The sequence below is a fragment of the Neovison vison genome, chromosome 8 (genome assembly GCF_020171115.1).
Source record: "Neovison vison isolate M4711 chromosome 8, ASM_NN_V1, whole genome shotgun sequence".
Classification (NCBI taxonomy): domain Eukaryota; kingdom Metazoa; phylum Chordata; class Mammalia; order Carnivora; family Mustelidae; genus Neogale; species Neogale vison.
Window position 1 is genome coordinate 114,950,888 of NC_058098.1, and position 26,869 is coordinate 114,977,756.

At 41.1% G+C, this 26,869-nt stretch overlaps 1 protein-coding gene across 13 annotated transcripts in view; it reads left to right on the forward strand.

Moving 5' to 3' along the window:
• Positions 1 to 26,869, forward strand: part of LTBP1 (latent transforming growth factor beta binding protein 1) — a 406,971-nt gene that overhangs the window by 224,879 nt on the left and 155,223 nt on the right. For all 13 annotated transcript variants that reach the window (XM_044261743.1, XM_044261746.1, XM_044261745.1 and 10 more), the window contains 2 exons: positions 7,545 to 7,647; positions 12,369 to 12,440. In XM_044261743.1, coding sequence (XP_044117678.1) covers positions 7,545 to 7,647; positions 12,369 to 12,440 — 175 coding nt within the window. The remainder of the gene's footprint in view (positions 1 to 7,544; positions 7,648 to 12,368; positions 12,441 to 26,869) is intronic.

Here is a 26,869-nt window from a genome sequence, read left to right on the forward strand (position 1 = left end):
GCCCGGAGAAAGGGATCTAACATTGTGAACCTTGTGCATGCCGGCCATCTAACTGTCTCATAGGTAATGGCTCACTCCTCTTGAGTTTTAGTTATGTTTTATAGAGGAGGACATAGGCAGTGAGAGGCTGAGAGTTTTGTCCATGATAATAATACATGTGGTAACTGGTCAAGTCAACCAGCACCAGCCCTTTTTGGTCCAAGCTCAAAAGCTGTACTCTTGGGGCGCCTGGGTGGCTCAGTGGGTTAAGCCTCTGCCTTCAGCTCAGGTCATGATCTCAGGGTCCTGGGATAGAGTCCCACTTCAGGTTCTCTGCTTGGTGGGGAGCCTGCTTCCTCCTCTCTCTGTCTCTGCCTGACTCTCTGTCTACTAGTGATCTCTCTCTGTCAAATAAATAAATAAAATCTTAAAAAAAAAAAAAAGCTGTTCTCCTATCATTTACTCTGCTACAGTCATCTTTACACTACTTCTCACTTGGTCCACAGGGACTGTGATGGTGTGAAAAGGTCAATTTCACCTTCAGAGAGCACCAGTTCTAATGGACATGTAGATGTTTTTTACTCTTGAGGGGGAGTTTCAGATGTAGAAAACTATACTTAAATAAAAATAATTTTTTCCTCCTCTTTTGCCTCCTCTTTATTATTTTTTTAAAGATTTACTTATTTGACAGAGAGAGAGAGAGAGAGCGAGCACAAGCAGGCCGAGAGGTAGGCAGAGAGAGAGGGGGAAGCAGGTTCCCTGAGCAGAGAGCCCAATGCGGGACTCGATCCCAGGACTCTGGGATCATGACCCAAGCCAAAGGCAGAGGCTTAACCCACTGAGCCACTCAGGTGCCCATCTCCCCCTCTTTATCAATATTTCTGTGTTTATCATCACTTCAAAGATGCTATATATTCACTGGAAGCAATCCACAACTTCTTACTTCGGGGAAGGGAACTATCTCCTGATTAATTTTGGTACCTAACCACAAACTGAATCCCAGATTTGGAAAATTCTCCATGGCTCAGCTCTATCTCATCCTCTGACTTTCCCCACCCACTCCCTCCGTTCCTCCGTCTTTGGCCTGCCTTCCTCTGCCCTTCCCTCCCACCCACCTGCCCCTGGGTCCTCTCCCAGTCGGTGGTCAGTCCTGGGCTCAGCCAGAGCTGCTCCATCTCTTTGGAATCTGTCTCTCCAGCCCAGCGGTTGAGTCACTGCCTTGCTTCAGCTCTTGCCTAAATACAGTCCTGAGTACTCTTACAAGGGTTGCAGTGAGTCAGCCTTCTCTGTTCTTTCATGTTTTACTTTAATGCATATAAAAAATCTGTATCACTTTAACATTTTAAGCTGTTATTTGTTTTTTTGGCTCCAGTGCCTTTTTCTCTTTGGGAAAACATTCTTTATTTAAACTCAGTAATTTATGCTTCTTTGTAGCATGGTTCCTGATCGCAAAGTAAAACGAGTTCTGTATATGTGATAATGGATAATTCCCAAGAGTATTTTCAGATTGTCGTTTTTTTTTTTTTTAAGATTTTATTTATTTATTTGGCAGAGGAGAGGTCACAAGTAGACAGAGAGGCAGGCAGAGAGAGAGGGAAAAGCAGGTTCCCTGCTGAGCAGAGAGCCCAATGTGGGGCTCGATCCCAGGACCCTGAGATCATGACCTGAGCTGAAGGCAGAGGATTAACCCACTGAGCCACCCAGGCACCCCCAGATTGTCATTTTTAAGTGTCTTAAATAGGAAAGCTAAATAGTAGGTCTTTGACATGGTGGCCATCTCCATTGAGTGGCCCTTTTACTAGTGGAATAATCTAAATTGTTTTATTTTATTTTTTATTTTTTTGTTTATTTATTTGATAGAGATCACAAGTAGGCAGAGAGGCAGGCAGAGGCAGGAGAGGGAAGCAGGCTCCCTACTGAGCAGAGAGCCCGATGCGGGGCTCAATCCCAGGACTCTGGGATCATGACCCGAGCCAAAGGCAGAGGCTTTAACTCACTAGTTTTTAAAAAAGATTTTATTTATTTATTTATTCAACAGAGAAAGACACAGTGAGAGAGGGAACTCAAGCAGAGGGAGTGGGAGAGGGAGAAACAGGCTCCACACTGAACAGGGAACTCAATGCAGGGCTCGTTCCCAGGACCCCGGGATCATAACCCAAGCCAAAGGCAGCTGCCTAATGACTGAGCCACCCAGGCACCCCATCTGAACTGTTTTAATGATTGGATGCTAGGAAGCTAACAGATGGCCAGCTCTTGAACATTTTGTAGCTTGTACTGAACACAGGACACCAGCTGAGAGGGCAGACAAGGGATTCAGCCCATGCTGTGTTTAATGAATGCTGTGTCCTGAGGCAGAACACATCTTAAGGGTCACTTTCTCCCAGTCCCTGCACAGGGGCTACAAGGATAGGGCAGCCCTTCTCATACACACATCATTTACTCTCACCACAATCTTTGGCTGTTGGGATTATTGTCCCATTGTCCCATTATTAGCCCAGAGAGGCTGGACAGTCTGGTGAACATCTCACTGCTCATGAGAGAGAGTGGGGATCCAGATCTAGGTTTACTAATTCTAATCCAGCACCGTCGTCTTCCACCCACTACTAGATCTTCCTTCCCCAGAACTTGGCACAACACAATAAACACTCTCAGAATGAGGATACTGTAGGTGCTAGTGATTTTAAGGCATGAAGATTAAATCTTACGAAGCCGTGCTCCAATATTTATCACAACCTCCTCAAATTACCATTCATCTCTGAAGCATCTCCAGTGGTGAGTTTTTAACTGACAAAAATGACAGCCCTTCATTGCCAAATGGGAAGTTTTGAACTATCAAGCCTGCTCAGGTGTTTATAGGGAGATCTGAAAAACCTACAATCATAGCCTAACTTCAAATCTCAAGAAAACGCCATCCCTCGGTAGCACCTCAAACCTGAGGTTGGAATCTGAAGTTTTCTCAACCAGGCCAAGATTTAGAAAAGTACATTATTCCACAATCTGTTTATTCTTTTTTTTTTTATAGATTTTATTTATTTATTTGAGAGAGAGAGAGTATGAGAAGGGGGAGGGTCAGAGGGAGAAGCAGACTCCCCGCCAAGCAGGGAGCCCGACACGGTACCCAATCCCGGGACTCCAGGACCATGACCCGAGCCAAAGGCAGTCGCTCAACCAACTGAGCCACCCCAGGCACCCCATAATCTGTTTACTCTTAACTGCTTTAAAAAATGTGACTATGGACTCTGAAAAACAATCTGAGGGGTTTGAAGTGGCGGGGGGATGGGAGGTTGGGGTACCAGGTGGTGGGTATTATGGAGGGCACGGCTTGCATGGAGCACTGGGTGTGGTGAAAAAATAATGAATGATGTTTTTCTGAAAATAAATAAATTGGAAAAAAAAAGTAAGGTTTTTGCACCATCGCGTGTGATAATTTTGCATTGTAAAAGGTAAAACGTGGCTATTCATGGAGCAGTTGTAACAATTCTTGAATAGTTTTACCTTCTGAGGCAGAGCGCTGACCCAGAAGAGAGGAAAGGTCGCTGAATTATTTTCTTGCACTCAGTCTTCTAAGAATCATGGCCAGCACCCTGGTGAATTGGGGCTGGGAGTAGCTCTGTTTGTTTTTCTCTTTTCTGTGTAGTTTACGTAAGTCCCGTAGGAGGAAGCTTAGTCTGGGGTGAGCATCTCTGGAGAGACTGATGTGAGGAAGGACGTGAGTCTGGAAAAAAGATGGTTAGGAGTGTATCTACCCGGATACAGTCTTGAACGCAGTTGTGAGAGCATCAGAAGTTCTTGAGGTTGTCTGCGGCGTCTAGTAGTTTGCCTTCTATAAATCAAGTAATGTGACCTATCAGTATACGTATTGAACACAGGACCCCTGATGTGGCAGAAACCATAGAAGTTACTCACTTCGTGTCCTGGACATTTTTGTCAGGTGGTCCCCCAGCTTCCGCTCCCCGGGAAGCTGTCATCGTCTTCCATCGCTGAGGAGTGTTCACTGTGATAAAGTTTTCCTGCTGGATGACATAAATCCTCTCTTCTTGTGATCTCTGGCCTTTAGTCCTGCTCATCCCTTCATCCCACACCTGGCTTCGGGCCATAAGCTTGTTCAGCGTATCTGAACTCTGCCATCCTGGTCACACCCGGTCTCGCCTCTCCTTTCTTCACTTAACGCTCATAGGACCTGGTTCTCAGAACCAGCCCTGTTCTGCTTGCTTCTCTAGGGGGGTCATGCTGTTGCTCAACCCTGGCTGGGATGTGTGGAGTGACAGTGTTCCCGGTGTATGGCTGGAGGGTGGGTGAGCTTTTCGAGGAGCTCCAGGACAATGCTTATTTGATGGGATAGATTTTTTTTTTTCTGGCTTGAGATACCTAAATACTGGTTGTAAATTTTTTAGCCTATTTCTTCTGGGTTACTTATATGTAAGATATGCTTTGAAACGAGAGATAGGCTTTCTCTAAAGATGTGGTGAATGAGACACTGAGGAGAAATTCCATTTGTGTTTTTCACTTGTCAAAAATCACCTCAATGTGAGCATAAAAATGCAGTTGGGCAGAGCCAGCGTTGGGTCCTTGTGATGGCGTCTCATGAAGAAGCAGAATGCGCTACTCAGAGAGAAGGGCTTTCTGAATGCTAATTCCTCCTATTCTTTGTGATTCTCTCCAGGGTGACCTTCAGTGTGGAGGAGAAACGCTCCTCTTCACCTTCTTTTTCCTCTGGCCACTGCTTACATCCAAGTAAGACTTCATGGTGGTAGGTGTAGTCTCTTGTGTGAGAGCCCACATTAGCCCACATTAGGTCTCTCAGGCCTTTTCTGGCTCACAGGGAAGTTTCTTCATGATTAACTACCTCAAAGGGCATGTGTGAGACTTTGTGCCTTGTCAGAAGCCCGACTTCATCCCTTGCAGCCTATTATTATCTTGTGCAAGCCCAATTTTGAGAAGAACACACAGTTTCGTGGTACCACTGACACCGTCATTTATTTAATCGATATGGATGGTTTGTGCTGCTCTTGGCCTTGGACCTGCAAAAACAAAGCGATGGGATAAGGCAGCCCGAATCCTGTAATGAAAACCTTGTACCTTTTCTGAGGCCTGGTAGAGAGAGATGATTTATTCTTACCCTACCAAATAAAACATTCTAGGAATCTGAGGTGAAAATTGGATTTTAACTGCTACTAAAATTTTGAGCGTATAAAATCAGCAAATGTTGAAAGTTTTGCTTGATGAAGAGAAGGACCTGTGGAATCTGGTACAAGAATGATCTACATCTGAGGTACACTAGTGTCTTGATAAAACTGGAAATAAGCAGGAGGCACCTTGGCAGCTGGATGCAGCGGTGGGGACAGACCTCTGTGTTGTGTTCTCAGCATCATCACTGGTTTTGAGTCTTGGGCCTGGAGCACAGTTCCCTCTTCCTTCTTCCTGCTTCCTCTTTCAGATGTGAGCCTTCTGTGACTGAGCCGAAGAAGTCTGGGGAATGACCTGAATCCAGCCACTGTATGCTTTTCTTCTGTCAGGTTCTCATTTCTTGGGGTGTTCACTTTCCTCCCTGTCTCCCTGCCCTTCCCCCGCAAACCCTCCTCACTGCTTCGAGAACACACGGCATCCTGTCAGAATCATTAAAAACCACGAAAACCTAAGGACTTCAGAACTAGGATGGAACTAAACCTTCATTAACGGTGCCAGGGCTTCCCTGACTTTGCTTTACAATTTCGAACCAGCGGGCACTTAGAGCCTCCATCAGAGTGCTGTCTGCCCGGGCCTGGAGGCCTGCCAGGTGCCTGCCGTCCCCTGCCCAGACTCTCTGTCACCATGCTGCGCTCAGTAGCGTGGGTGCGTTTGCTACCCTTCCCTGGTTCTCACAGAGCCACTCCTTGTCTGGATGGACCACAACTGGGTTGTTTCTTAGTCCCTGGGATTGTTTGAGCCTTCCTTCTTTCAGAATTTATGGAGCATGTGCACTGCGTATTGGGATATAAAGATACGTAAGATCCATCTGCATTTAATTAAAAAGCGTAGCGGCAGCGGTGGAGCTGTGTGGTGTGCCGGGGGGTGAAGAGAAAGGAGGAGCTCACTGAAGCTGGGGAGACAGGAGGCGTCCTCCTGACAGCTTTTCAGAGCTGGAGTTCACAGGGTAAAGCTTCGCTGGGGAAAGGGAAAGGGAAAGGTGTAAGGTATGCGAGAAGACCGAGACAGCTCTTGGAAAGACGTTTGTTCGGAAAATCAAGCCTTTTAGTGTGCCCGAAGGCTAGGTGTAGAGAGGTGGAGGAGGGCAGAGGGAAAGTCATCGGCTCTGAGGCAGGGAAAGGAAGATCTTGTATATCATCCCAGGGAATTTGCAGTCCTCAGACTATGGGAGTCACGGAAGGTTTTTAGTCCGTAGAGTGATGTCCTCAGATTCGCCTTTGGAAGGATGACCCTGGAAACTGCTGGGAGGACTTTTTTAGAGGTTGAGGCATAGGAAGGCAGAGTGGCCCCTCAGATATGGGGTCTGGGCTTAGCCTACAGAGTATCGATGGAGAGCCATGTGGCCTTTCTTGTGCAAGTGGCCTTAGGATGGGTACACAGAGTAGGTTCTTTTCGCCTAGGCCCTTCCTGACCTCATTGAATTGGTCTGACTTCAGGCCCCTGCCTCTCAGCCTCTTAGCCCTTCTGTGATTTACCAGGAGAGGAGGTGGGTCTTTGTATTTGACTAGTGTAAGTCCTCTTCTTTTGCCTACTAGCCTTTGCTTAAACCTGCCAGCACCTTCCTAACCTGGCTGACCTCCCCTGGGTCAGACCACTTGGCTCTCTGGAGCTTTCATCTGCCAAAAGCTGATCTGGCCAGTGATCATTTCTCATACCATTCTCTCCTGTCCTTTTCCTGCCAAGGCCTTTGTGGTTATAGGAAGACCCAAAGCTTTCTGTAGATGGGACCCGGGCCACATTCTCAAGGTTGACACCCCTGCCCCACCTCCTTACAGCTCTGTTCCTGCAGCAGAGATTTTCCAGCAGACATTTAGACTAAATTGTAAAAGTTTATGTTGTACTTTTGAGTTGAGACTCTTCTAAAGGGGGGGAAAAAAGGAGGGGGGCATTGGAAACGTATGTTTTATGAATTGCTCTGAGTAGTGACAGATTTTTCTAAGACTCTCAAACTGCCAAGAAGCTCTTAAAAATAGGTTTGTGTGGGGCATCTGGGTGGCTCAGTGGGTTAAAGCCTCTGCCTTCTGCTCAGGTCATGATCCCAGGATCCTGGGATCGAGCCCTGCATTGGGCTCTCTGCTTGGCAGGGAGCCTGCTTCCTCCTCTCTCTCTGCCTGCCTCTCTGCCTACTTGTGATCTCTCTGTCAAATCAATCAATCAATAAAATCTTTAAAAAAAAAATAGGTTTGTTTGTTATTGTCGTATTGATTCTGATCTGGTGTTTTGTTTCAAAGTTTGAGGTTTTTTTTTTATCCTCCCCCTGCCAATTGTGTCGATAACAAGGGAACTGTTTTATAACGTGACTGGGAAGCACAGCGGGGCTCTGGGGCTGGGCATGGTGCACTCAATTAACCTTCATATTTCACATCTCATCACTGCAGTGTGGCAAGGCGCTCCCTGGCCTTTCAAAGCAGGAGGACTGCTGTGGAACTGTGGGTACCTCCTGGGGCTTTAACAAATGCCAGAAATGCCCCAAGAAGCCATGTAAGTGACATTTCATCATTCCTTTGAATGTTAATGTAGCCTATCCGTTGCCTTACGAGAACTGGTTTAACGGTGAGATAGCGTTGGACTCTCAAAGAACTCTTAACTGAATTCTGGAACATGGTACTGTAATTTGCATTTCCGGAACCTTGCTGCAAGTCTGAGAAAGATTTCCTGTCGATTCCGTGGTCTAATAAGCAGTTCTTAGTTATTACTTATTTTTATAAGTTACTATCAGTTATTACTTTATTTTTATCAGTTATTACTTATTATTACTTATTTTTAGAAAGTGTTTGAAGAGCTAAACTAGGCTCATTTTTCTTAAGTGAAGAAAAAGTAAGATGTCTTTAAAAATCATAAATGTTTCAAAAACTGATAAAAAGTTAGTGAAACTGTTATTTCTTAGGTTAAATACCTTAAATGGAATTTTTATTAATAGCCACAGTAGAAGTTTGTGATACTGTTAAGTTTTCAGATTTCACTAAAAAAAAAAGGTTAAAAATCACGAGGACACAGTTATTTCCCCTTCTCAATCACCACTTTTTTTTTTTAAGATTTTCTTTTTTTCTTGAGGGGCAGAGAGACTGAGTGTGTATGCCCTTGTGCACACACATGTAGGGGGAAGGGCACAGGCAGAGGGAGATGGTAGAGGAGAGAGAAGCAGACTCCCCACAGAGCATGGGGCTTGATCCCAGGACCCTGACATCATGACTTGTGCTGAAATCAAGATTCAGACTCAATTGACTGAGCCACCCTGGCGCCCCAGTCACTACTTTTTTATACCGTTCCAGTTCTCAGTGACTTGAATCTATATTGATACCACACATTTTGGTTAGTCTATAAATTCTGGTTTTTAGAACCTGTTGATTTGAGTAAATCCAGATTTGTGACTCTCTGTTACTTTTTCCCCAATTACAGTTAGTATTTTTAGTTTTTGAATGTGGCATTAACTCCGGCTGATTCGTAAGAGGAGTATTTTAGAAAAATAGAGGTAACCTGATTTTTTTTTTTATATTTACTTATCACATTTTTCCCAAGAAAGCAAGGGATAGTTTTCTCAGTCATCTTCCTTTGCCTTATATAACTGAAGATTTTTGTAGTAGGTTTTTACACTTCATGTTGTAAGGAATTTCTCCTTTACTTCAGTTGGATAATTTTTATTTATTCTTCTCAAGCACCTGTTGATTTGATATTCTCAGTTGCCTTTCACACCTCTGTCCAATCCAGAATCTGCATTTACATTTTATGGATCATGAAACAAGAGTCTGTATATAAAATGTTGTAAAAGCTTTGATTTTTTTTTTAAATGGCCTATCCCTCATTATACTGTGTGAGTTTGTCTGTAGAAATATTATTATTATATTATTCTCAGAATCACCATTCCACAGCTTTGTTTTATGTCCTACTGTTCTGTCATCATAGTAACTTGTGGTCAGTAATTGTCTCATTGCCTCTCATGTGGACCTCCTTGTCTCTCAACCTTATGTGTTTTTTTTTAATATGGAACCCTAAAATTACTAAGAAGGCAATTGAGAACTGCTTATTAAAGCATGTAATGCCTTAAATTTCATTTATTTTCTTGATACTTTTTTTTTTTTTTTTTTTTGAGGACTGATATGTGAAAACACCCACCAAAGTTTCCCGTAACTAGTGAATTCTTCATTTAGGGAGTCACATAAATAAAGACCTTCATTACTGAGAATGTCCCCTGTGGACTTTAATGCTGATTTAATAACGATTGGTAATGTGGATTTCCAGTAAGTGGGTTGAGTGTGATAGCTCCTCCTCACTGAAAGATCCATGTGCCTAAAATTATTCTGGAAGCCTGACTAAAGGGATATCCAGGAGAGATTTGATATGATTTAAAGAGCATGGACTTTGGAGCTCAGTAGACCTGAGTTTGACTCCTAACTTGGTCATTTGCTGTTACATTTTATGGATCATGAAACAAGAGTCTGTATATAAAATGTTGTAAAAGCTTTGATTTTTTTTTTTTTTAAATGGCCTATCCCTCATTATACTGTGTGGGTTTGTCTGTAGAAATATTGTGGAGGGAGTAGTGTGTTTCCTGCTCTAGGTCTAAGGACTGCAGAAGCTAAAGTCCAATTCTTCCAACTTTATTCTGGGGCCAAGTTCATGTTCTCTAATACTTGTTCCATCTTTTCCCTTATCTTGTTTCTTTTTCTTCTTCCTCCTTCTCTCTGTGTTTTTTGCTTAACTGCCTCCCTTTCCTCCATTTTCTGAATTCCAAAGTTGCAAGAGAGGGACAGAAGTTAGGGGTAAAGTGAATCCTAGATTCTTGTTGTTTCTTAATCCCTAATCTCTATTCTTGACCTTCTGTTGTTTTTATGTAGAATTGTGTTTTCTTTAAAAAAAAAAAAAAAAGAATTGTGTTGTCTGAGCATAAATAAATTCATTGCTATAAATGGTTTTGTTAATTCTGTATTTTAGTGCTAGTAATAATTTAAGGAGAACGTGAAAGTACAAAGTTGCTATCACTTCTGACTAAATGCTGATGAAAATAAATTCATGTTGGCTCACGTAATATATAAAATTGAAGCGATTGATTTCATTTCAGGAAGGGCTGTGGATTATGACTGAAGTAAACTATTAACATCTTGACATTTACTTTGTTTGTGCTGTCCTAAGTGACTCACTCCCAAGAAACACACTCAGGGTCACATTCTTCCTGTGTCATTTAGAAACTTTCCTTTCCTTGGTTCATACTACTCTCTAAATCATATTCATTTTGGAAGAGAGAAGACTTTCCTTGGCTTTATATGCTATGGTTTTGTGTTCCATGCCCTTTTTAAAAAAAATTTTCACTTAAAGTAGTTCAAACTTCAGTTTTCAAGTGGCTTTTATTTAATGTTTGAAGTTTTTGTTCAGCCACATACAGAAAGACCTTTCACTCTTGATCAGTTTTTACTGCAAAAACTTAATTTTAAATCTGCAAATGATTCCATTAGATACTCTGTAATCTATTAAAAATGTACTTAGCGTGAACAAGTCACTGGTCCTTTAAAAGTTTTTAGAAGAAAATTAACATCGAATTCTAAGCTGAGGAGGACCTGAAGAGATCATCTGGTCTGGCTCTCTGCCTTGAGGTGGATGACGGTTGGAACTTTCAAAACAAGATAGCCTCTCTTTTGCCTTTGAACAGTTCATGGACAGAGATCCCAAAATCTCTGGAGGCACCCTGCTCCAGAGGGTTTCCATTCTGTGGAAGACGAGTTATGTGGCCAAGGAGCTTGAACATGTCACTTTCTTCCTCCTTATAACTCACTGTTCCAGGACTCCTCACTATAACGCTCTCCCAGAATTCAGAAGGATCTGAAGAGACAGGATGTATAACAGAGAAAGGAAGTGAAGGAGGAGAGAGGTGGTGAGAGCAAAGAGTGTGTGTTAGGGCCCAAATAATTTTATTTTCCAAAAGAAAATTTTCTTTTTATTTTGAATTTTCCCTCTTTACTCCTTGTTCAGGTCCTTTTAGTGGTCTCACCATCCACCCTATTTTGATTATTGCCCATTTTCTATTGCTCTTGATCATCTTTTTTTTTTTTTTAAGATTTTATTTATTTATTTGACAGACGGAGATCACAGAGAAGTAAGCAAGTAGAGAGAGAGGAGGAAGCAGGCTCCCCGCTGAGTAGAGAGGCCAATGTGGGGCTCCATCCCAGGACCTGGGATCATGACCCGAGCTGAAGGCAGAGGCTTTAACCTACTGAGCCACTCAGGCGCCCCGCTCATGGTCTTCTTAATGGAAGAATATTTTATGGCAGAAAATAAGGGCATTTGTCATCTTGTGAGTGGTTATGTCAGGCACGGTGGTGATCGTTTTGCATAAATTATATCTAAAAATCCACAACAGCCCTGACCTGCTCAGTAGATGTGAATACTCACATTGTATGGACTCACCATTTGAAACCCAGAAAGCTTGTCTCCTAAGGTCGCAGAGCTTGATAGGCAGAGTCAAGATTTGAACTCAGGTCTGCTTGGTTCCTGAAATTATCCTGTATCCAATATGCCACAGTCTCTCGAGTCTCACTTAAGGGTTTCAGAATCAGTGAATCCAGTTTTGTTGGTGATTGTTAATGTCAACATTGTATTGTTGGTGAAAATTCTGGGTGATGAACCATACCCATGATCACAGCAGCCCTTCTCATCCCCTGGCTTCTTCTCTTCATCGCCTGTTATTCTCAGGTTCCTAGTAGTAAGAATCCCTCATTACCAGAATATGTGAGCCAGTATTTAGGTGAGCATACCATTTATTGTTGAAACTGGGATGCCTCTGAGAGTGAAATGGAGTGCTATTATTAATGAACTTCACTTAAATAACTATCTTAACCCAGGCCTTTCCCAAGCAGGCCAGGATGTATGTTCAACTTATAAGAAAATTCAAATGCCTGAAGCAGATCACTGGGGAGGAATAGATCCTTTGTAATGTAAATAATCACTAATTTTAAGAAAATATAGTCTTATGATTCTTTGGATTAATATAATCAAGATTTGCTGACAATTACTTGGGACTATATCTGTTGCAGACGAGGAAGTATACTGAAAAACAGTGGTAACATGAAAGAAACTGCTATATATTGAGTTGGGTATCTTAGAAATGAGTAAGACAGACCCCTGATGACTTTGGTGGCTTGGGTTATCACACTGGTAAATTAGGACTGTAAGAACGTAAGTATGTAACAAAGAATTATGTCTTCTTACAGCTTATCATGGATATAACCAAATGATGGAATGTCTACAAGGTTATAAGCGGGTTAACAACACCTTTTGTCAAGGTAAGCTTAACTGAATTCATTGGTGTGGACTTGATTGTTTTGGATTTTGAGGAATCTTGAGTTGTTTTATCATGTTTTCGCTCATTAGCTCAGTATGCAAAGGTCAGAGCGGGGACTACCTCCTCACTCAGTTTAGCTCTAAGGAAATAAAAGAGTTTTAGTGTATGGTTACTAGAATTAGTATTTAAACTTCATGGAACTTTTTATCCCCTTATATTAATTTCTGATGAAACTCACAGGAGATTAGATTCCATTACGGAGACCCTTGTGGTCTCCAGGTTAGTCACTGCCTGTCCACGTGTGGGCAGATGTATATGTGCAGATGACTACACACATGTTCCTAGCAGTACTGCTTCCTTGCAGACACAGATTGGGTAGGAGAGTTCTTCCCCCCCCCCATCAGAATATTGCTAGCCACCTTGAAGCATTGAGGTCTTAAATATCAGGATGAATGCACTCTTAGGCAAAGTTAAAGCTGTGTAGCTAAATATGAAGTGTCCTGAGTACTTTGCTCAGTTTTTTCTGAACCATGTAGCAGAGTTGGAGCAAGCAGAGGGATCCTCAGAGATCATTTAGCCTGGCCCAGCATCTGTACTGTATAGATGGAGATGTTCAAGCCCAGACTGGCTAAGAGGCTTTCATGAGTCTGGAATGGAGGTTAGAATTCAGGCTGACTAATGCCTCATTTAGTACACAAAGATGATAGCAAATTTTATGTCCCTTACTTTGTGAAATGTTCAATTAATGCTCTTAATTTCCCCTTACACATCTGGGATAAAGGTATTATTAGTAACTTGGAAGTATGTCTGTGTTGAAATAAAGAGCCTTTAAGAATGTTAGTGAACCCAGACCTGTGTCAGGAATACAGCACATGTTTTCTGACTTGTTGTCTGGGGCTCTGTATCCTTGACCGGTAAGTATTTGTAGGACAGAGTAAATTAAGGTAATGTTACAAAGTATGGATTAATTCCTACTAAAAGGGCTCCTTTCAATGGACTATCTTAATTACCTGAGAATTTTCTCAAGTTGTTCCATATTGCATCTAACTTTTATGATTTGTAGAGCTTTTTAGCAAACAAAGAATTTTCTTTTGAAATTCACAGAGGTGTACCATGTGTTTTAAAAAAGTTTTGCCTTAAAATATGATAAGCCCTCATGTGAAAGAGTATTGGGAATGTTAGATTTAACTGCTCAAGACACTTACTGGAAAACCTCTGTAAACCTTAGTACTAGGAATAACGGATTAATCAATATTACCTAGGAATCAGTAGAATTTAAGACATCCTCAAAAGATTCTGTGAAAAGAGGGAAGATTGAATTCACAGATTTGGATACAAATCTATATGACAAGCCCTAGCCCATTTTTAGAATGTGTTAGTAGAAGCAGAATGAGCTTGGAAGTAACAGTCTTGTCCTCTACCATTCAGAATGCATTTGAGGTTTGGGTGTTTGGTGTTCATTGTCTCTTGGCTGATAAGGACAACAAAGCTTGCTAAGGCCTGGAAACCTGAGGGTGTTTAGCCCTGGAGAAGTGCAGACTGAAGAGTCATGTAGCCGACTGCCGTACAAACCGGCCTTTAAATGTTTGATTAACTGTCCTACAAAACAAGTCTCTGATGAGTTCCTTCACAAAACCAGTCCAGGGGCACCTGGGTGGCTCAGTGGGTTAAGCCTCTGCCTTTGGCTCAGATTATGATCTCAGGGTCCTGGGATTGAGTCCCGCATCGGGCTCTCTGCTCAGCAGGGAGCCTGCTTCCCTTCCTCTCTCTCTGCCTGCCTCTCTGCCTACTTGTGATCTCTCTCTCTGTCAAATAAGTAAATAAAATCTTAAAAAAAAAAAAAAAAAAAAACAGTCCATAGTATGGAGTTGAAAGGAAGCATATTTATAACTACAAGCAAACTTTTTGTGTGGACTAGCATTCACCAGCACTGAAATGCCTTTGGAAGTGCTGAACTTCCTGCATGTGGAGGTGATCCAGCAGACCCTTATTACAGCTAGCCAGGGACGTGTCTCTCCTGGGCAGAGCGTGAGTTTGTGTGACTTTGTTGGTACATTCCAGTTGTCTGATGCTCTCGGTATTCTGTTGGCTGTGGATGAGAAGAAAGAAATGACATCTCGGTCGGTCCCCCAGATTTTAACCCCTAGACAGGAAGTTTCCCCAAGTGTGCCCTGTGATGAGGTATACCCGCCCGCTCCTTAGACTGTAGACAGACGAGGATCCCTACTTATCCTTCTCCATTATAAACCTGTGTGCCTCAATGGCAGACATTCTACAGAATGTCACCTTTTCCCAACCACAAATGATAAAGAGTATACATGTTTTTGTGGTTGTGATGGGATGGGGTGTGGGATATGGACATTATTAATCCCAATTAAAACTGAGACACAGAGAGAGTAAGTAACTTTACCAAGATCACACAGATAATAAGAGGCCCGGCCAGGCCTGGACTCCTAAACCACATCCTTTTCCATGTGCCACATGACCTCGTTTACCGATTTTATATGTATCTGGAAGTATGACTGATGTAGATATAGCTCATTAGAACAGAAGACATGCCATCTGTTGTGAGGAGTAATAGGAGTCAAAATAATTAATAATAATTTGATTTTGTGTAATGATAAAGGATGGTTATCCAATATCTTCCTCCTTCTAGCTGGTTCAAGGTTCTACCGGTATTTAAAAAAAAAAAACCATTATGGAAGTGGAAGTAAAAATTTGCACCTATTACCCTGGTTGTCTTATTTAGCGAAATAGAATGAAGAATTCTTTAAATAATTGCTTGATTATTGTTGTTAATTTTGTATTTTCCTTCTCTGGTATGGCTGGTATGGAGTTGCCTTTCGCAAGTTTTGTTCATACTGAGCCTATCTTAATGGTTCCATCTCGTTCTTTGCACTGATGGTCAGTAACACCAAATCCTGGCTTACATTTGTCTTAGGAGGATATTTGCAGAACAGCATTACGCTTTTTGGCGTGGATTCTGGAGTGAAGTATCACAGAAAATTCTATTTCATGGTGCCTCCAAAAGGCACTGCTAAATTATACTATAGAGGAGGTTGACTCATAAAATAATATGATTTCATTCATCATAACCTATTAAAATTACTTTTGAGAGAAGGGCTTAATTTCACTCCCTTTGTGACACTATTAGTCAGCAAAATTAAATAGAACTTTCTCACATTACATATGCACACTCTTTTTTCCGAGAAAGTTGAAGCTTTTGATTTTGTTTTGCTAGAGTTTTTCAAAAGAAGCCCATTAACCACTAATTGCTTGTGCGTTCCACATTGTTCTTAGAGTTTAATGTCTTCTCAGTTTACAAAGCACATTTAACATTAAAGTGATTAATAACTAGAATTACATTATTTCCTTCACCTAAGCGAACTAATGTCCTGAAACAACGTTTAGTAATGTGGGCTCAGTCACAAAGAACCAACTGTGCGCAAGTTAATTTGAGGAGCTTTGGAATAATTGCTCTCAAAGTCGGGCTTTTTTCTGCTCTCTAGCGGTGCTGCAATTATCTTTTCAAACGAATGATTTATTACATATACACACACGGAGCTTAAAACATTGCCCTCGCTACCCTTAACATGACGGAATTGTTGTAATTTCCTTCATTTATCATAACAAACAACACAAGCGTATTCCATGGTGGATCTAGAGTAACATTTGTCGTTCAATTATTGTGCAAAAGTTCAATGTAGAGCTAGAATTAAAGGGGTTCGTGCCTCCCGAATAGGCTAATAGGAATGCCTGCTTTCATACTCCCCGACTCTAGAGCTCAGTTCTTCCTGCATTTTCAGAACTCTCGCTTGCCCATTACTTTGTCACGAGATGAATGAACTCTTAAAAATTTGACATAAATCCAAGCTTTAAAAATACATTTGTGAGGGGTTTGAAGTGGCGGGGGGTGGGAGGTTGGGGTACCAGGTAGTGGGTATTATAGAGGGCACGGCTTGCATGGAGCACTGGGTGTGGTGAAAAAATAATGAATAATGTTTTTCTGAAAATAAATAAATTGAAAAAAAAATACATTTGGTTCTGAAATTACTTGGGGACCCATCTGTTCAGTGAAATCTTTTGTTAAAAACAAATTCCTCTTTGGATCCATTGAAATTACCCACTTCATGAGCTATAGGGATAAAACCCAGCTAGTATTATTTTGTGCATTTTTTAGCAATGCCAAAATATGTAAGTAAGAGACATCTACACTTTCATGATCCAGTGTTTGTGTATTCCTTTTTCATAGATAGTCTCAAAAATATTAAATTTAAAAATATTCAGTGATTCCCCAACCATTAATTGGCAGGGCTCTCCTGAGCTACAGACTAAGGATAAGTAATGACTAAGACATCCTTCCTGACCTTGGACTTAGTGTAATTAAATTAGTTGGAATCAGCAGGACACAATTTGCTTTGTTCACTCTCCCAATGAGCTAAATTTTAGCTGACTCCAGATGAGCCTGTTAAAGCAAATATGAAAGAGCTGCCCACATAACTTTCTCTTGGTGTCATTTTATTACACCAGTTTTTCTGCTTTAATAAAATAAATTTACAAAACAGATCCATGGGACATCATCATACCCAATACAAAACTTTCACTCTGGAGCTTTTTTAAGATGTTGCCCCACACTGCATTTGAAACCAGATTTTGTTTGGAACATAGGATAATGGACATTTTTTTTTTCAGGGGCATTTCTCAATCATTAAATGAAACTTCTCCACATCAGTAAGCCATACATAGGGTTTTTGGGTTCTGAAGAGGTTGGCTGAACTGTAGCTTCTATTTCAGACCTCTTAATCATTATAAAAAATTATGACTTCAGTATGGTAAGCATATAGAAGAAGACTGGTCTTCAGGTACTTTGAGAAAACTAGAAAGTACAGGTTTTAAGAAAACTTGCTTGGCTGGAGAAAAGAATGTGGTTATGGCATAGTGCTGGGTTCACGTAGAGTCATCATTTTACAGTTACTTTCAGAGGTACAGTTAGTGGAAACTGAGATGGTTTTTCCCCCATATAGTTAGTTATTAAATGAATTTAATCCATTTTATGAGGTTTTACAGTCAGCATCGTTTCTTGTATCCTGTGCTTAATTTCTGGGTTTTTTTTAAAAGTATGTTTCCCTGATAAAATATAGGACACAGTTAAACTTGAATCTCATGTAACTAGCAAATAATTTGGTTGGGACATACATACCAAAAAGTACCTGTTTATCTGAAACTCAAATTTAATTGTGTGTCCTGTATTTGCCAGTCTGTATTTCAAGATGATGTTCTTTCACGGTTCTTTAAATGAGGGCCCCTAAGAAGTACATACTTTAGAGGTCTGAAAAAATTTTTCTTTTGAGCTTCTTCTATAAGTAGACTGATCAGGGTGGCTCAGCGGGTTAAGCCTCTGCCTTCGACTCAGGTCACGATCTCAAGGTCCTGGGGCGCCTGGGTGGCTCAGCAGGTTAAGCCTCTGCCTTCTACTCAGGTCATGATCTCAGGGTCCTGGGATCGAGCCCCGCGTCAGGCTCTCTGCTCGGCGGGAAGCCTGCTTCCCTCTCTCTCTGTCTGCCTCTCTGCCTGCTTGTGATCTCTGTCAAATAAATAAATAAAATCTTAAAAAAAAAAAAAAAAGACTGGTCAGGTGTACAGCTCTAAGTGGTTTTCTAGCAATACATTATACTGATGTATTCCAACTTCTTTTTGATACTTTTCCTCCTTTGGAGATACTCTCTTGTTCTCTCTTTTGAGATCTTTGAATCCTTTTTTTTTTTTTTTTGCTGTTTTATCATGCTGTGTCAATATTTGCATTTATTTTGACTTTTCTCAGTAGACAGAGTGTGTTGGCCATCCAGGTAGTCATGTCTCTTCTCAGATTTGAAAAATGACCAGCTATTATCTCTTCAGATTCTGTTTTTCCACCACCTTCTCAGCTAAACTCCTGTTGACTAGTTTTGGGAACCTCTCTGAATTTCATGCCTCTGAATAAGTCTTTCGTGCTTGTATCCTTTTGTCCTTTCTTTCTTTCTTTGGCTGCTTTTGAATGAATACCTCAGTTCCATCTTACAGTTTTCTTTTTTTTTTTTTTAAAGATTTATTTATTTATTTATTTGTCAGAGAGAGATGGAGAGAGAGCGAGCACAGGCAGACAGAGAAGCAGGCAGAGGCAGAGGGAGAAGCAGGCTCCCCGCCGAGCAAGGAGCCTGATGTGGGACTCGATCCCAGGACGCTGGGATCATGACCCGAGCCGAAGGCAGCCGCCCAACCAACTGAGCCACCCAGGCGTCCCCCATCTTACAGTTTTCTAATTCTTGCTTTATTCTGCCCATCTGGACTCTATCCCATCCATTATACTTTTGTTTTGAGACTGTTTTCCTCTTCTGAGGTTTCTGATGATTTTTCAAAGCTACCTGTTCTTGTTTCTTTTGAAGGTGTTCATTCGTTTAACTTTTTAAGCATGTTGAAAAGTTTAGTGGGATTTCAGTTGCTAAGGAAGCAATTTCTGCACAGTTCCCTTCAGGTTCTTATCTTCAGTTGCTAAATTCTTGGCTGCCCATGTTTCTTCCTAGTCACTAGCCCCAGAAATTCAATGGCTCCATCTACTGCCGTGTATCTTAGGTTTACTGGGATATTTGTCGTGTTTTTTTTTTTTTTTTAAATTTTCTTTTATAATTTATCTGCAGTTGCTGTGTATTTGGAACGAGAGAGAATGCCAAAGCACAAAGTGTCTGTGTAACATTTCTTTGACATTTATCCATATCAGGGTTGAACTTTTTAAAATTCAAGATATCGGGCACCTGGGTGGCTCAGTGGGTTGGGCCGCTGCCTTCGGCTCGGGTCGTGATCTCAGGGTCCTGGGATCGAGTCCCACATCAGGCTCTCTGCTCAGCAGGGAGCCTGCTTCCTCCTCTCTCTCTCTCTCTCTGCCTGCTTGTGATCTCTCTCTGTCAAAAAAATAAATAAAATCTAAATAAATAAATAAATAAATAAATAAAATTCAAGATATCAGTATTGAAATGTGGCATTTAATGTGTACATATTTTTACAAATTTTCTTTGAGGGTGCTAAAAATGCATTGAGAAAGCTTCAAATTATATAAATTAAATGTTATTCAAAGATTGTCTTTTCTCCTGTTGTAATTAAGTAGCCCACAGCATCAATGTATTAACCATCTGCCATTCATTATCTCATTCATTTTAGTTAATAATGATTTAAGTGGGAGTACTTTGAGAAATATTAGAATATAATAAGACTCAATTCCTGCCCTTAGAAGATCACTGTTATATAACTAAAATATTAAAGCAGCATATAGTAAATGCTTAAGAAATTAATCAGAAGAGGGGCGTCTGGGTGGGTTAAAACTTCTGCCTTTGGCTCAGATCATGATCCCAGGGTCCTGGGATCAAGCCTTGCATAGGGTTCTCTGCTCAGCAGGGAGCCTGCTTCCTCCCAGCCTGCCTGCCTCTCTGCCTGCTTGTGATCTCTGTCTGGCAAATAAATAAAATCTTTTAAAAAAAAAATGAACCAGAAGAAAGAAATTTCTGGTTTAAAAACCTATTCTTTAAAACAAACACATTGTCTCTGCTGTTTGGAAAATAAATGGTACCTATTGTTTGAAATTTAGAAACTAAAGAAATGTATAGAAATATAAATTACCTTAACCTCCCTCAAAAACTGATGCATTTTGCTATAGTTTCTGCCAATCATATGTATGTATATATTTTTTGAGATTATAATTAATGGATAAGTGAAACTTTTTTTTTTACTTAATACATAATACATTCTGATGTTATTAAATCTTAGAAAAATTGTTTTTTTTCTTCAATTTATTTATTTTCAGAAAAACATTATTCATTATTTTTTCACCACACCTAATGCTGACTTAGTAACCAATTAAATGGATATAGGATAATTCATTTAGCTATCCCCCTAAAGTGCTATTTCCAGATTAGTTTCTGTTTTTTTTGTAGTATATATACTGTCACCGGCATACTTGAACACGAAGCTTCAATGAATCTGTGGTTAAATTTACAAGAGAAATTACGGGTTCCAAGCTGTGATTCTTCCCGTGAACATTGCGTGATGTCCATTTCCCTTCTGACTATCACTAGAGAGTTTATTCACCGTGTCCCTCCTCTCCTCTTCTACTTCCTTTCTTTACAAATTTGAAAACACACAGAGGACAGTGAAATAGTATCTTTTTCTTTACATAGGCCCTGTATATTTCTATTTAAATATAGAAAATATTATATTTTAATATCTAATTAATGTAATTAATTGATCTAAATCTAATTTAATATATAGATATAAAAATATTTATAAAATATATTCCCCAGGTATTTTTTAAAGGATTTAATTATTGGGGGGAGGGGAAGAGGCAGAGGGAGAGAATCTTCAAGCAGGCTCCATGCTCAGCAAGAAGCCCCTTGGCGCAGATCTAGATCTCACCACCAATGAGATCATGACCTGAGCCAGAATCAAGTTGAGTGCTTAACCAACTGAGTCACCCAGGTGCCCCTGTTGCTCTATTTCTAATTATTGTTGATTTTAGTGACATGAGGCTTTTCTCCTTATGGCATTACTTGCATAAGAATAACTTGATAGTTTTCTTTTTTCTAATGCAATACATTTCCTTTCTGGTCATCATTGCTTACGTATGTTTCCCTGCCCATGTATGTATCTTACTAGCATTTACTGAGAGCCCAGTTGGTGGGGCCACTGTGTTGGATGTTTCAGGTATGCCATAATCTAACAACCCTCTGAGATAAGTAGTAGTATCTTTTTTTTTTTTTTAAGATTTTATTTATTTGACAGACAGAGATCACAAGCAGGCAGAGAGGCAGGCAGAGAGAGAGGAGCAAGCAGGCTCCCCGCTGAGCAGAGAGCCTGATGCGGGGCTCGATCCCAGGACCCTGAGATCATGACCCGAGCCGAAGGGAGAGGCTTTAACCCACTGAGCCACCCAGGCACCCCTTTTTTTGACTGATAATGAAACTGAGTCTTGAGGCTCAAAGAAATTAACTAATGGAGGGTTACATAGCCAGAGAGTGGTAGAATTTACTTCTGCAGCCTGGGCTCTCCTTCCTGTGCTACTAGCTTGTATGTAGCTGTTTATAGTTTATGAAAGTACTTTTTTTAAAGAATTTATTTATTTATTTATTTATTTGAGAGAGAGACAGACCACGGTGAGGGGAAGGGGCTGAGGTGGGGGAAAATAGAGAATCCCAAGCAGGCTCCAGGCTCCACGCCCAGCAGCAAGCCTGACTTGGGCCTCGATCTCACAACCCCGAGACCTGAGCCAAAATCAAGAATCAGATGCTCCTACTGGGTATTTACCCTAAAGATACAAATGTAGTGATCCAAAAGGGCATATGCACTTGAATGATTATAGCAGCAATGTCCACAATAGCCAAACTATGGAAAGAACCTAGATGTCCATCAACAGATGAATGGATAAAGAAGATGTGGTGTATATACACACACACACACACACACACACACACACACAATGGAATACTATGCAGCCATCAAAAGAAATGAAATCTTGCCATTTTCGATGACGTGGATGGAACTAGAGGGTATTATGCTTCGCGAAATAAGTCAATCAGAGAAAGACAACCATCATATGATCTCCCTGATCGGAGGAAGTGGAGAAGCAACATGGGGCGGTGGTTGGGGGGTAGGAAAAGAAGAAATGAAACCAGATGGGATCGGGAGGGAGACAAACCATAAGAGACTCTTAATCTCACAAAACAAACTGAGGGTTGCCGGGGGAGGTGGGTAGGGAGAGGGTGGTGGGGTTATGGACATTGGGGAGGGTATGTGCTATGGTGTGTAAACCTGGCGATTCACAGATCTGTACCCCTGGGACCAATAATACATTACATGTTGATAAAAAAAAAATTTAAAAATTATTTAAAAAACAAAAAAAGAGTTAGATGCTCACTGAACTGATTGAGCCACCCGGGTTCTCGGAAAGTACATTTTTTTTTTTTAAGATTTTATTTATTTACTTGATAGAGGATACGTGAACTCAAGTAGGCAGAGGCAGGCAGAGGGATACATCCCTGCTGATGTGGGGCTGGATCACAGGATCCTGGGATCATGACCTGAGCCAAAGGCAGATGCTTAACCAACTGAGCCACCTAAGCGCCCCCTACTGGAAGTACTTTAACACATTTTGTCAGGTCTTTAGTTCTTTTTTTTTTTTTTTTTTTTTTTTTTTTCCCAATTTATTTATTTTCAGAAAAACAGTATTCATTATTTTTTCACCACACCCAGTGCTCCATGCAAGCTGTGCCCTCTATAATACCCACCACCTGGTACCCCCAACCTCCCACCCCCCCCCGCCACTTCAAACCCCTCAGACTGTTTTTCAGAGTCCATAGTCTCTCATGGTTCACCTCCCCTTCCAATTTACCCAAATTCCCTACTACTCTCTAACGCCCCTTGTCCTCCATGCTATAGGTCTTTAGTTCTTGACAGTGACCACACCTGCTTGTTACAGGTGGGGAAACCATGACGGGCAGTGTGATACTCGCCAGTCCTTTCACAGTCTGTGTTTCGCTCAGGCTTCTTTGCTGGTTTGGTTTAGAAATCATAAAGTTCTCCAGACATCATTTATTTTTATAGCAAGTTGTCTTGTAAATGTGTCTGCTGTGTCATTTAAAAGCTTTTTTTTTTTAATATTATTAGTAAGTCATTGTACCTCCTCAGTTTTTTCCAGAAGTCTTTAATGAGCAGAATATTTATGCTTCTAAATGCATTTGTGTTAATTTGTATGATTTTGTTTTGTATTTATGCTTCTGTGCTTTTGTGTAAGCTCGAGCTCCTTTGGGTGCTGGAGCACTCCTTTTCTGGTATCCTCTCTCCTTGCACCAGGTGTGGGTGAGCTCAGTCAAGCTCAGTCATGCATCTGTAATCTGCCGCTTGGTGCCCAGGGCTGGATGGTGTAGGGTGGTCTTGGCTGGGATGTCTCCATCGTCTTCCGCAATCTCTCATCTTCTGGGCAGCTAACGTGCGCTGTTTTCTTGGCGGTAGCAGGGCTCCAAGAGAGAATAAAAGCACACAAAGTTTTTTAGGCCAAGGCTTGGAATTGATACACTGTCTCTTCCACCTAGTCTAGTGGCTGAAAGTCAGAAGTCACAAGACTTTCACATTCAGGGGGAGGGGAATTGGACTCTATCCCTTCATGGGAGGACCCGTGAAGTCACATAGTGAAAGGCGGGGAGAATTGGGGTCATTTTGACAATCAGTCTGCAACATCCTGATGCTTTACCCTGACTCAGGAAATAGAAGTGCCTTTGCCTGGGGAAAAAGGAAATGAAGATATTTACTTATATTAATGTGAGGTCACTTTACCTCTATGTAAGGAGCCATATTGACAAAGTATTGGTGAAGAAAAACACTATTCTGGTGATTATATTAGAAACTGTATAGTTCATTATATATTTAAGATTTTATTTATTTATTTGACAGAGAGAGAGATCACAAGTAGGCAGCGAGGCAGGCAGAGAGAGAGAGGGAAGCAGGCTCCCCGCTGAGCAGAGATCCCAACGTGGGGCTTGATCTCAGGACCCTAAGATCATGACCCAAGCCGAAGGCAGAGGCTTTAACCCACTGAGCCACCCAGGCGCCCTTAGTTCATTATATTTTTAAATAAACTTTGTATCTATGTGTAACCGGATGTAGAACAATGCACTCTCTTTTCTAGAAATAATCCTAGCCTGGTTCTTATAAGAATAGATCAATTTGGGTTTTTTAATGATTTTCCAGATTGTCTAGTCTCTGTTTTTTCATGTCTGCTCCTTTCACTCAGCAACATGTGGCCAGTACCAATTCCTAATATTCACAGTTCTGGCCAGGACGTGATAATAGCCATCGATGTCTTCATTTAAAATCTTTTCAATACATTTTTCCCTTTCTTCAGAATACTGTCTATGCAGTATTCTCTAGTTAGCATTGTCTCTAAAGTTGCTTTCAGTTCCACAACCTAAGGGCATTAATTTTTGTGATGTTTATTTCTTTCTAGGAAGAAATAGGGAATGTGTATATGACAGCAGTGTGGGTATAAATATGAGATTTAGAATCCATTGTTCTTGCTATGTATTTGGAAAGTTACAGTAGAAAATCAATAGGTAGAAGTTAAGTCTGAAGCCCACCAGACTTGATAAATCAGTTCTTCAAAACACTTTAAAATGTTTAAAATTCCTTTTATTTAGCTGCCAGAAATTCATCATAGCACTCTGCTATATTTAGTGTTTTAATCCCAGTGCTGTGGTACTTAATGTGATTCTGGATCAAGTTTTACAGAAGTCAGTGACTAAGAGAGCATTGATGTGTTACTGATATGAAGGGTTCTTTTACCCTCCTAGACATTTTTCTGGAGCTTCTGCTGTAGTTTCTAGTTTAAGTAAGCACATAATTTTAGGTAGAACTTAAAAAGCTTTTGGTCTGGACTTGAGCTTCATGTTTCAGCATTTAAGAACCAATTTGGGACTCATTCTGATCCATTTGAGAGTCTTTTTCTAGTGTGTCTTCTTACTGTGCTTATATCACTGGGATAGGATTCAAAAAGGAAGTGTCTGTTTATTTTATTCACTTTTCTTCAGGAAAGACAGTGGTGAAGTGAGTCATTAGCACGTTGTATTTTCCAATAGCTCTTTGACCTGAATCTCTGGGGCTATAAAATCAATGGGAAGATGACTGTTGTATCACGAGTGATGAGGAAAGCCCATGATGGATTCATGTTCCTGTGAATGTTTCAAGGAAAAATTAATGTCGTGCCTGTAGACTAGAGTCAGAAATCCAAGACCAACAGAGATGTGTATGTTATTAGTGTTTTCCATGTGTAGCACACATGTAGCAAGAAATAAATGCAAGCTGTTCTCTGGGCTGTGATAATTCTTTTATCATGTTACTCTGAAGACAGAAGAGCTGGAAGGAAGGGAGTTGCTCGCACGGTGCTTTGCCTCCTCTCAGTGAGTCTAGCGAGCAAATCCATCTTGGGCTAGGTTATCATTTGCAAAGGTGGGACAGTTAGAGATCAGGAAGGGAACCTACGGCACTGAGGTCAAGCTTGAGACAAACGTGACTGTAAAGAGACCTACAGAATGGTATGGGGGGGCATCCCCAGAGAGCATTTCACAAATGTGCTCCACAGACCCCCAGTTCAGAGAGATGTTAATGGACAGTGTGTGAAAAACACCAAGTTAAAGAAAACTGAGGTTCCTTGCTAAACAACTTCTTGGGGTCTGTAGTGTGCTCATGTATGTAGAACGTGCAGTGTTTCTCAAACATATTTGGCCACAGGACCCTTTTAGAAGCTCACAAAGCTTGTTGGACATAACATACCTTGGGTAAAGTTGCTCTAGAACATTGACCTTCAAACTTTTTTTTTTTCCTGGTTCACTTATCTCCTAAAATAATTTGGAAAAGCTTAGGGTTCACCCATTTTTAAGCTGATGTCTACATTTTTCCCATCAAAATTAAGTAGACGATGTAGAGTAATTTCTGGGACATATATGTTAGATATGTGTTTTAAACGTATTTTCAGCAAAACCTTGGAGCTTTGGAGATGCCTTGTTCAGTTTATGAATAATGTCACTGCCTAACCTAATTGACAAAAGCTGGGCCTTCTTGAACAAACCAGACTTAACGCTTCTCCTGTGACTTGTCCTCAGGAGGGGTAGGTTTGTGAAATGGTTGTATGTTTGGTGCCTTTGAGAATCTTTGTGCTCACATAGAAAAGATTCCAGATGAACAAGAGGTGTGCCTCGACTTTGGAAAGAGGATAAAGGCTCTTAAGGTAGGAGGGATAGGAAAGGAAGATTGGCACATGTATTCTTGGGAAAATTACTTTTAAAGAAAGAAACATATAAAGTTGGTTCCCTTAAGTAAAAGTATCCAAGCCTGGGGGCACCTGGGTGGCTTAGTGGGTTAAAGCCGCTGCCTTAGGTCATGGTCCCAGGGTCCTGGGAACAAGCCCCACATTGGGCTCTCTGCTCAGTGGGGAGCCTACTTCCCCTACTCTCTCTCTCTGCTTACCTCTATGCCTACTTGTGATCTCTGTGTCAGATAAATAAATAAAATCTTGGGGCGCCTGGGTGGCTCAGTGGGCTAAGCCACTGCCTTTGGCTCAGGTCATGATCTCAGGGTCCTGGGATCGAGTCCCGCATTGGACTCTCTGCTCAGCAGGGAGCCTGCTTCCCTGTCTCTCTCTCTCCCTCTTTCTCTGCCTGCCTCTCTGCTTACTTGTGATCTCTCTGTGTCAAATAAATAAATAAAATCTTTTTAAAAATAAATAAATAAATAAATAAATAAAATCTTAAAAAAAAAAAGTATCCAAGCCTGTGTGTACCTTTTGACATACCGTCATATGCCTTTACGGTGCACCCAGTGTGAATCTGCTTCTACAGGAGTTGAAGGAATCCACATGTC